This window comes from Erpetoichthys calabaricus, chromosome 14 (genome assembly GCF_900747795.2).
Source record: "Erpetoichthys calabaricus chromosome 14, fErpCal1.3, whole genome shotgun sequence".
Taxonomy (NCBI): domain Eukaryota; kingdom Metazoa; phylum Chordata; class Cladistia; order Polypteriformes; family Polypteridae; genus Erpetoichthys; species Erpetoichthys calabaricus.
Genome location: NC_041407.2, coordinates 11631251 through 11643424, shown reverse-complemented (window position 1 = coordinate 11643424; position 12174 = coordinate 11631251). Strand labels below are relative to the sequence as shown.

Genomic DNA, 12174 nt, shown 5'->3' with positions numbered 1-12174 from the left:
ATGCTTGAGGAGTCTAAACAGTGCCGTTTCCACACCTGGAGAAACTGCATGGCATTTGCTACAGTAACAGCCTCGAGCGACACCCTAAGAAAAAAACAACCCCCCCCCCCCAATGAGAAACGAGATGCAGTCCAATAAGGCTGGGTTTATACTTCACGCAATGCCACGTATGCTCCAGCAGATGCTCCTGCTACTCAAGCGTTTTACTGTTTATACTTGTGTGCGTACTTTACATAAATCTGGAAGAATCCACCAGGTGGCAGTGTGAGATATTATCACGGTGAGAACAGGCTCGGCTTCGCTGTGTTGTAAATTGCCTGAAACACCCGTTAAATTCCGAGGACACCTTACCGCAATATCTCTGAAAAGGTTGCTTAGTGATTAAATCCATCAATCAACGGAGGTGTCCATTCGAGCAAGCATTGGGCACGAGGCAGAAACAATCCCTAGAGGGGCATCAGCTCATCACAAGGTGAATACAAGCACTCACTTACACTGGCATCATTTTAGTGTCACCAAATCTGCATATCTTTGGAAGGAAACCGGAGCCCAGTGTGGAAACACAGCAGGAAAACATGAGAACTCCAGGCAGGGAATACCAGCCACGTGACTACCTGTGAGACAGCAGTGCTACCGCTCCGCCACCGTGTCAACCCAGCGTGTGTAATTATTAACAGTATGCATCATTTAAACAAAATTAGCGATTTATCTGTAAAATGCAAAATACATACTTTAATGCATTTCATCATGAAAGTGATATCAAGTATAAATGCATAGCGGCTTTCAGTAACATGTAGATAGTAAACAGAGACTCTGACCTCACATTCCAACTTTTATCACACTGCGCCCCTCTGACTTTTTGCTGGTACTGCAACTCGCACACTTGTCGCATTAATTTTTGAGAACCTGCTCAGAGCATACGTCAAATGAACGCTGGGAACGCATGAAGTCCTAACATGACCCCCCCCTTCTCACTCTCCTATTCCATCTCTCCCCCATTCTTGTAGATTTTGCAATGACTGATTTACACCAGTAAGCACAATACCGCCATCTGCTGGTCCAGGGAAGAACTTAATACTTGCCTGACTTTCAAATTCCACCTGCAAGGTCCTCGTCCTCTAGAGCAGGGGTAGGCAACGTCGGTCCTGGAGTGCCACAGTATGTGCAGGTTTTTGTTCCAACCCAGTTCCTTAACGAGAACTCAATTATTGCTGATGAAGCACATATTGCTTAAGTGACATTTTAATGCTTCATTTTAGTGGTCTCGCTTGTTAAGGTTCTCCAAACTTAATTGCTTATTTCAATCTTAAACTGCTGCATTCAGTGTTTTAATTGCTCCTTATTAGCAATAAGATGTAAAACAGGGGTAGGAAATGTCGGTCCTGGTGAGCCGCAGTGGCTACAGGTTTTCATTCAACCCAATTGCTTAATTAGAAACCAATCATTGCCAATCTCAGACGTTATTTAATTTTATGGCTTGTTAGTCTGTGCAATGTAAGGCTTTTATATCGTAGATTTTTTTCCTTTCCAAGGATATCATCCAAATTATTTGAAGCCTAAAACAGATCATTTTCAGTCTGTCACATTTTTCTATTAAGTGTTTTATTAAATCAAACCGTGCATGATGAACACACACAGATGTAATTGGAAAAAAGCTAGCTGGAGAACTGCTGGCTGCTTTGTCTTTTACATCTTATTGCTAATAAGGAGCAATTAAAACACTGAATGCAGCAGTTTAAGATTGAAATAAGCAATTAAGGTTGGAGAACCTTAACAAGCGAGACCACTAAAATGAAGCATTAAAATGTCACTTAAGCAATATGTGCTTCATCAGCAATAATTGAGTTCTCGTTAAGGAACTGGGTTGGAACAAAAACCTGCACATACTGTGGCACTCCAGGATCGACGTTGCCTACCCCTGCTCTAGAGCAGTGGTTTCCAATCCCAATCCTGCACTCTTAACAGTAAAGCTGCCCTTTCGAGCGATGATGTAGGGTAACCATCAGTATGAAGACTGCAGAAAGAGCGTTATTGCTTTATATCTGCAACAGGGTTTATAAATAGCCAAGTACGAATGGTACTTCACAAATCAGTTCTCAGTGTCCAAAGGAGAGCCTCAAAATCATCTCCAAACTCAGTGGGAAGCCAACGTACCCCCCTTTAAAGAGCTAGAGGAACATGATCACATTTATTAGTTCTAGTTATGACCCATAATGCCTTGTTGCAGTCACAAGTTCAAAAGTGGTGATAAAGATTTTTAAAATTCATTTTATCTCTTCTATAATTCATATATAAATTTTATTATAATAAAAAAAAATCTTGGAAGGCTTAGAAGGAGACGATGCGTGATTTTCTTGGAGACACTAACATCCTGTGACTGCGAGAGACACTTTTAATGGCCCGCGAGACAAAAGGACAGCTGCTGTACAGACTTTTGAATGGTCGATGCAGAGCACAACAAGCAAAACATCCAGCTCCACCGCAGCAGCAAGCCAGCAGCTGATCAGACCGCATCTCCTTAGTGCCTGTTCACTCCCCCCTCCCTTTCACAATGCGAGTGGCAGAGACGCCAAGTGGCTGGCAGGTAGCATGCCCCCTTGGGTAGTGGTTCTGGGAGCAAAGCAAGCAGAGAGCAAAGCCCCCTAGTTTAATACAAAACTCAAAGGGCTTATCTGATGTACCTCTTACTCCTGTTTTGATACCACGAGAGGAGGCCTTAGGAGTGTGCTGGGCCTTGGGCGGACTAACCCCACGCTTGGCCGGTTACGTCATACGCTGTTACTGGTATGTGTGAACTGTATAAACTTGCGCGTGAGTTTAATAAAAAATAATGTTAACATACACCGGGTTTTCTTATTACAGTATTCAGCTAAACTTTGACAAGATAAAACGCGGATTTTATCAAAATATAACTGGAGAATGTAACTTGACAAATCCGCTCGAACGGACACGCGGACCTCAAAAGCGGGGCCTGGGGCGGTCGCCCCACTTGCCACCCCGAAACGAGTTACTCTGACAGAGTGACTGTGGCCGTTTCACCACACTGACTGACAGAATGAACCAGTACGCCCCAACAGATCTCGAGTACCACTGCAAGGTCATTGGCGCCCCCTCTCTGGTACGGTACACTGCACAAGTTCACTGAAAGGATCGGTTAGTGTGGAGCAAACTGCAGAAACACGCCAAGCAGTACATTGAATCTCAGTTCACTGAGCGACTGGAGGGTGCCTCAGAAGGCAATCTACTAGAAACTGCTAGTATTTTTACGGAGCTACATTTATAAACTTACAATATGAACAATCCAACTTTGTTAGCCTACGTTTTAACTGCAGCATACGTTAACAGCATATTACAGGCACATGTTTGGTTTTTATATTGGTTGATGGCTAGTTGTTATATTACAATTTTAGATTTTAAACAAGAATATAGCTTGTTATTTTTAAAGTGAACGAATCAGTGAATCAAAGATTCGAATCATTTTGATGAGATGAATCGAATTAGTGAAAAGAATCGTGTTGCACATCACAACAAAACGACGCGCCGACTGACGCCCAGTAACAACATCCTGTTACTCGAGAGTTCCCAGTCCCACCTCCTGTCTCTGATTGGCTTGAAAAAATCTGTCGATCAAACCTAATCAGTCAAGTGAAACGGTTGACAATTTACTGTTTGTATTTAACGATGTTTGCGTTTAACGTCATGTGTCCTTCCAATGAAACCGTTGCGCAGTCTGCGCTTGCCAGTTTTCCGGCTTTCAGGTTTAGCAGATGGGCTTGTCTTCAGATAAGACCGCTGTGACGGAAGTTATGCTGCCCGGCTGCCTTGTTCCTGTTCGTTATTAATACAGTAATCCGGATTGCAGGTTGCCGTGTCCGCCCGTGGATTTAGTATGGTTTCGCCCAGCACAGTTCGAGTTCTGGTCGATATGGATGGGGTCCTGGCCGATTTCGAGACCTCGTTGTATAAGAACTACAGATCTCGCTACCCCGACGAGCCCTCCATTGAACCGAATGATCGACGGGGCTTTCTGGCCGGGGACCAATACGCAGGCATCAGGCCGGACCTCAGGGTGAGAGACCGTAAAGAATTGCAGTAGCTACAATGGGAGTGTTATCAGACGTACTTTATTCTGCAATCGGTTATTTCAAGAGTTTTACAGGTCACATTACCCAAGGCAAGTAAGGAGATCGTTGCTCTGTCATGTATTCCGTTTCGCTTTAACACCTGTGCTCTATCAGGGTGTTCACCGATTGTAGTTTTGTTTTAGAAACCGAAAACTGCGCGTCCCAACTCGGATCTGACCGCATCAAAGCAGAAATGTGCAGCCTGCAAACTGCAAAAAAAAAGTTTATAGTAGGCATCTCACATTTTTTAGACCTCAGGAGGATGTCTGAGTGGGCTGCCCGCTTGGTGACCCCCCATGGCTGTGTGGATGTCGTCCAGTTTTGACTTGGTATTTGAGCGACGGGCGACTGGGTGTGTGCCTCACCTCTGATGGACTGTCATCCGCTGGAGGTCTGGTTCTGGAAAAAGGGGGCCAAGGAACTGAATTGATTAAACGATCCACGCGACAAAATGTTTATCTCTTTGCACTGATGAAATAAAAAAAGTACTAATACACCGAGAAAAAAAAAACTGGACTGGAATTTCAACCTTCATTGCTGAAATAAGAAGTCTGAATTTGTGTAAGCCGCGATCCGTTTATTTGTGCAGGGCAAGTATTCGCTTGTAAAGTGTTCCACTGAATCGCAACTGGTCAAGTAACGTGAACTGTACGTTTGGTCTTGTGATTTTACATGGCACCGTTTACAGTGGACACAACCCCAAAATGCACAGGTTTAAGTATTTGTCTACTGTAAGCCCATAAGAGTGATGGCAGTGTAGTAATGAGGACCGATACTGTGACCTTGTGTTTTTAGAACGCGACTTTCACAGTGACCCCCCATCCAGAGGTGCTGCACAGGTACAGCACAATTGCTCTCGCCGGTCAAACGTGCAGTGCGCTTTGTACTCGAGCCGCTGGTCAGCTTTGTAAAGACAACATCTGCCCACTAGAGGGCGACATTGTACACAAACTAAGCCCAAAAGCTGCGTTCTTACTCCTACTGCATGAACAAACTTTTCCTTGTCAGACATACTTCAGACAAAATGTTTATAAATTCCTCGTTTTTAAAACTATGTAAATCTTAGTTAAACCTTGTAAAATGATAGAATATGATTATTCTTGAAGCACATTTATTAATCGGCTAACTCACATAGAAGACGCTGCTGTGAATAATTTAATTTACTGTACTAGTGATGTTACAATGCAAATGCCAGGAGGGCCATATGAAGGCCATGTATGCCCTGGTGCCAATTTTCCTCTAAATCTGTTCTCCTGAAATTGAAGATTTAATGTACACATAAGCAGTATGCCAACATTACTCAAACAAGCTTGGCTGGTGAAACGTTGACATATGGCAAAAAAGTAACGCATTGAAACACAAGCACAATACTTGGAGCACAATGTAATGAACATCTGAATTAGCGTAAGCCGCCCTAAGTCAGGGTGTTCTCATCATGAGAAGTATAATGATTTTCATGAGGCAGAAGTACATACTAAATATGAATAATTATGTCAAATATTGAAATATTAAAATGTGTGCTTTAATTTCAATGTTTAAATATTCTCGATGGTAATAGATGTGCGTCACTTCCACCCTCTGATAGAGAGCCATAGAGGACTCGATTTCAAGTCAATCACTGACCTTGAATCAGTCTTCAGTTGTCAGATGGCATCCTACTCCCACAAAACAGCCTGCAGAAGTGGCTGCCCGTTGGCATTCAGAGGGTCACATTTCCAGGTGTTGTGATCCTAAAGGTGTCCTCTGGGGTTAAAGAAATACCCCATCCAAAACTTTTACACATTTCTCCATCTAGTTTGTAGTGATGACTGAGAAAACATTTTAGTCTCGTTAATTTATTAAGCATGGTGAAGAAAGTTTGTATGGTATAACAGAAGCCAATGGGGACCAATGCTGCATGACAGCAAATGATGGGCAAAAATGTCACGTTACTTGTGTTACACAACTGGATAACTGATATGCAAGGTTATGCATTCAGAATGTGTAAAACACGCTTTTTTTTTGCTAAAATAAGGTTAAATAGACACTTCTGGGAAAGTGAGTGCACATCAATGCAGATCACATGGGATTGTGCTTATGAGCTGAAGACAGGACTCCTGACCAGCGACTGAGGGGAGAGGCAGATCTTCAGCTCACAAAGACAGTACTGTACTATGGCAGTGCATGTCCTGTTTATGAAGTGTGCAGATGTTTCCATAGGTGTAGTTTTAATGATACTTAAGTGATCAGTTATTTTGTGTTTTACATTTGTAATGTATTTTAAAACACTTTGAGATTAGTTTTCATTTTGACTTTCTCTGTTGATCAGTGTCAAAAAAGCCAAATGAAGTCCACTAGGATTCAGTACTGAATAACAATTATATCTAAAAACTTCCAAAGGGGATGAATATTTTTTATAGGCACTGTGTATACTGTGTGCATTTTCTGTTTCTCTATAGCGCATATGGCGACGGGTTGCTTTACCTGTAAAAGCAGATCGTATTCAACAAGGCTGGCACCGTGTGCTTTTTGGTTTTTTTTTACAGCCTAAAATAGCAAGCATCTATGAGACACCAGGGTTCTTCCTGAATTTGGAGCCCATCCCTGGAGCCATTGAGGCCATGAATGAGATGAGCAACTTAAAAAAGTAAGAAATGTGTTTTCTAAATGAGACTGTATTATGTTAAACTTGTGATTTATAAATAAATACAATGCCCAGTCTCTCCTGCATTAAAGTCTGTGACACTTTTTCTTACTGATATTCAGTGGTAATGGCTGTATAAAGGAAATTATATAGGAAAACAGGTTGCTATGTTTTTGCTGCATTTGTTATGAACATTTTAATAGTATATGCTGAAACACTTGCCAGTTGGTCTTCTTTCCTCCAGAGAGGTTGCCCCCAATTGATTTCAATGGTTGTTCCCCAGGCTCGGAGGCTGTTCATATTATTTGCTTCTTCCATTTCAGCACTGACTGGACAGAGGCTATTGACTAGGCATTTAACCCAAGTGTCCATCTTCTTAACTCTATTCAATGTTAAGACCGTGAACAAAAGCGAAAAAAGAAAACAGGAGGTAAAGGAACCCAAAGTAATAAACACAAATTGTGGTCAGGAAACAGAAAAGGACTGAATAACCAAAATAAACCCAACAAACATCGATCTTCCAAATAAACAACTTGAGAGAAGACATCCAAAGCTAAGATGTTAGATGCTGGGCACCACCATCTTACAAATACCCAGTGTCTAAGATGCCTTTACTGAGTTTTTATTGTCACAGACACAGGGTCCAGTGGAATTCTTACTAGTATGTGTTCATCAGCATGCAACACTTCACCATTTTTAAGTGAAAAGCCTCAGATTAATTAATAAAAAAGCGTCGGTTGCTATGTCTTTGTCATTCCAACAGATGGCACACCACAAACATTTGTAGTAATAAAATGTATTGCATTTATCATTTCAAGAGATGGTGTATCACAAACGTTTGTGGTCATGTATTTTACTACTACAAATGTTTGTGATGCACCATCTGTTGGATTGACAAATGCAATGAACTTTTTTTTACCACATGCATAACAAAATACATAGATGGTGCCCTGCAAACATTAATGCTGATGTCCGAGTTGATTACTTAAATTTCATCCCTCCTAGACAGGTAGCACAGCTAGTGAAAAATACATAAACATAAGTAAATAACGAACATGTCCGCCTAAGAAGGTAGTATTCAGTCTAGTGAGCCCATTAAAGAACCATCAACATCAAGTCAAATTAATAATATACTGAATAATTATTATACAAGTAAATTTGAATAAATCCAACTCTGCAGCTGCATGTATAAAAGGTAAAGTACCACGTCTGGAAATAGCTCAAAAGTTGATTGAAATATATGTTTTGTACCTAATACTTGTATGCAAAATTTGGCTGAAAACGTATGAGTTACTGTGTTTACACACGTACAATTCCAGAAATTGTATTTTCAGACTCAGGGAGGTCTAAAACAGAGATTCACCAAAATCTCGACATCGAATCTTTGGACGATTACAAGACTTTCCCTCTGCTTCGTATACGAGAAAGTAAAAAAACAGGCAGTATCAATATTACATCATCATAGCAAAATATTTAATGGTAACAAAAAATAAATGTAAAATAAATTTTTTTTGTTCAGAAACATGAGATGCCAAACACCTGTGAGTCAGCAAAATATTCTGTAAGAAATGTCTAATTTTTTGAGTGTCAGCGACATATAGGGATCCAAGTAACAGATCACAATGTGGGTGGTATGGTGGCACAGTTGTACACATTCTCCTGCTTTTCAGTTCTAGTCCAGTTATTGCCTCTGTGGTGTATTCTCATATTCTCGTTATTATTTACTTATTTATTTTTTTAAATTGGATGGTCAGAGTTTCTGCACACATTCCAAAAACATGCAATTCAGGTTAAACAGCAACTCTAAACTGGTCCAGTGCAATGCACTGGTGCACCATTCAAGGTTGGTTAATATATTGTGCCTGACACTACAGGACTAGACAGAGACTTACCCACAATCCTCTACTAGACAGAGTGCTGAGAAAATGAACAGATTAAATGGAGCAATAAAGTGAACATATCTACCAAAGCCAACTACGTATTTCAAACTAATGCAGAAAATGCTTATTATTGAATATTCCAGGACTGGCATAAACATGTTAAAAACACACTGTAACCAGTAGTGCCAAAAAAAGTGTGATGCTTTCAAGTTGTTTAATTATTAGGGGAAGGCTATACAATGCTCAACTGTAAAGAGAACTTGAATCTCATTTCAGATGTGGCCACTCTGGCACTAATGCACTTCTTTGGTTTTTCTTTTCAGCACAGATGTATTTATCTGCACCAGTCCATTAATGAAGTATGAACACTGTGTCCAGGAAAAGGTATCTGCACAAAAATAAGAGACACATTCCATTCTTCCCCAGAAAAGGGTGTTTAAATTGTATTTCTTTGATTGTACATATGATTGTCACCATTTCACCCATTTTCTTGTTTTTATTGCTGTCCCTAGTTGTATTACTGGGTTAGTCTACTCTCAAGCCATAAGCTCAATGCACACAGAAAGAAACACACACAGCGCCTGTCTAGTTAAGCACAATAATTGCTGATCTTACTCACCCAGGACGTCACCTGTTCCAAAGAGCTCCCTCCGGCAAACGTCTTCGTGCAGTGAAAGCTAAAACAACAGCGTCACCTAAACAGTCCCCCCCGCCCCATGTGCAGGTATTCTTACTGATCAGGTCTGTTCTTCTACTCGGTATCTACGTGCACCTGCACACTAGGCTGCCCAGACATTTTAATCAAATTCTCTCTTTATTGTTTTGTATTGCCCTTGTATGCTGCATCATATTTTATCATCTAATATTTATCATCTATATTTTGTGTTGTCCATGTATTTTGCACAAATACTATCGAGATAAAGTCCTAATACACCTTAGTGTATCTGGTCAATAAAGTGAATTCTAATTTGAAATCTAATCTGATTTATGAGTGATGCCTACAATGCCAGTCACTCCTCATATTCCACATAGTGTACCGCCATCTTTGGAGTGAACAACATACGGGTGGTCCCCAGATATAACCCATTGTCGAAAGACTACTTTGGTCCCCAAGAATATGCTAAACAGTAATTCACCATTAGGTTATATGCCACTTACCAACCAAGAAGGTTTTTCTTTTACTGCACTGCTCTTCTACTGGAAACTTCTGTCCCCAGTCAGAAAACCCTGCCGGAAAAAAAATAGAAGTGATATTTTCTACACCAGTCCTCTAGATATAGATAATAATAATACTACATTTTATTTATATAGCACCTTTCGCAACATGGCATTTATTAAACGAATACCAGTAGAAAAAATAGAAAAATATAAAATAGACCAGTAACAGCGCATTGCCCGATAATGTGCAGTGAATACACTTGACTTGAGCGTTCATAGTTTTCCTCCTCTTTTTCTGTGCGTTTAGCATTCGTTTGCTCAGAGGTTGATGCGCTTGCTGCTTCCTCAGCAAAACTTTTCTCCACCCTGATCGTTTGTGTTGCAATTACTTAGTACGTTTTCCTTAATTTTTCACTTAAGCTGGCACTTAAATCATTCTTTAGGCATATTGAAGACTTAAGACATGAAGAGGTAGGGGAAGTGACAGCGAAGGTGGTAGGGATGAGAATGGCGCCCTTACACATGCGCTGCACGGCTGCTGCCAAGAGTTGATTCTAGAATAATATAAAAATAAAAAGAATAACCTTGGGAGGTCAATCATCGCCCCGAAAGCGGATAATAGACGTCACATAGCATATGTGTACCAAATTTCCTGGTGATGGCCAGCTCTGCCTGAAAGATTTAATCCTCCTACTTACCTGTGCAATCTCTTGCTGTCTTCAGTTATTTTACTATTAAGTTGTAAATTGTTTGATCATTTTAAATTAAGAGTGTCATAAATTTGGAAAACAAGGATGAATGACTATATAAACAAGAAAGGAACAACACCCACATGCATTAAAGTCATAAATTATGGTCTCAAAAAAAGAAGGAATGCAGTTGTAAATAAATTGCCTTCAAAAGTTCACTGCACCCCATTTGAAAACAAAACTCATAAATTGTGGCAGACTGCACCTTGTTTAATAATGTTGTTCCAAAATTAAGATTTGTATCCCTCCATTATGATAGTGAATGTTGTAATTATTAAAGACTCATCAGTCATTATCCAAAATGACAGACTGAAATCACAGGAACTTCATGGTTCCTACTTCATTGGTATAATGCTTACATTATTTCCATAACTGTGCCATTTTAATGATCAACTTTCTTTGTCCTCACTTTTTCTTACGTCCCCAACATTGATCAATTCCTCCAGTGTACCCCAAAGTGCACATTCTTCACATCTTAAGACGGACACCAGATTGAAAATCTCTCAAATTAGTTAACCTGTTTTGTATGGCTTGACTAAGACCCCCTGACAAGCTCGATCTCATCCACCACGTTAATGTTGCCACTGTAGAACTTCTCAGCCGTCACACTGACTTCAGCTACAGAAACGGACCCAAACCCGACAGGTTGCTTCTAGTGAACAACTTCCATAGAGTACGGCGTGTGTGTTGGGCACAAGAGTCTTTCAGTATACTGTAAGCCAATCTTCTCCCACCATTGCTACACTATTTATATAAATGTCCCGCACACAGCTCCCAAGTTATCTCCTGGTTTGCTGGCCCAAATTGTTCCCCATGACCTTATCAAACTACCACTTGAGTTTTCATTTTGTCGATTGCTTTCTTGTACTTTACGTAGTTAGTTGCATCAGAGAATGGCATATTTCTTTTTTTTTTTTTTTTAGTATGAATGGGTGGAGAAGCACCTTGGGCCGGAATTTGTGAGACGTCTAATTCTGACTAGTGACAAAACTGTTGTGTGGGGCGATCTTCTTATAGATGACAAAGACTGTATAACAGGTAAGTCAGCAGCAGTTTTTTCCCCCCAAAAGTGAACTGTGACAAGAAAGATACTCATCTGGATTCCATTTTCACATTTATTAGAACATGTGGTGTGGTATATCGATATTAACACCTTCAGGTCTTGCCAAATCAAATTTTCAGTACGTTGCATACTGTACCGAAGCTTTACTGTCAAATGGCACCAAATTAGAACTCTGATTTTCCTTGGAGGTGTCTATTTACCGATATCTGTTAACTGCTAAATGGCCTTAAATATGTAAACCTCCGCCAAACATAAATACCCTGTAAATTATTTTTGTCATAAAGTCTTCCCACATAGTAAGAAGCTCTTACATGTTTGCAGGAGTCGAGCCCAATCCTTCATGGGAACACATTCTCTTCACCTGCTGTCACAACACACATTTGGATCCGAGGCCCCCTCGCCGCAGACTGCAGTCCTGGGCTGATGACTGGAGGTCCATCGTAGACAGCAAAAGGAAAACCTGACAGTGGCGTTTTACAGATGCAGGCCAGTGGGACAAGTTGCTCCATTTGGAAATAATGGCCACAGAGACCCAAATGAAACACCTAAAAGAAAAAGTACATGTTGGGTTAAGGCA

General features: G+C 40.6%; 1 protein-coding gene across 1 annotated transcript; it reads left to right on the top strand.

The window, feature by feature from the left end:
- Positions 1 to 3641: 3641 nt before the first annotated feature.
- Positions 3642 to 12174, top strand: LOC114664421 (5'(3')-deoxyribonucleotidase, cytosolic type-like). Its single transcript, XM_028818503.2, has 5 exons — positions 3642 to 4069; positions 6650 to 6750; positions 8951 to 9011; positions 11458 to 11572; positions 11919 to 12174. The coding sequence occupies exons 1-5, from the start codon at positions 3890 to 3892 to the stop codon at positions 12059 to 12061; spliced, it is 600 nt and encodes a 199-aa protein (XP_028674336.2). The 5' UTR covers positions 3642 to 3889; the 3' UTR covers positions 12062 to 12174.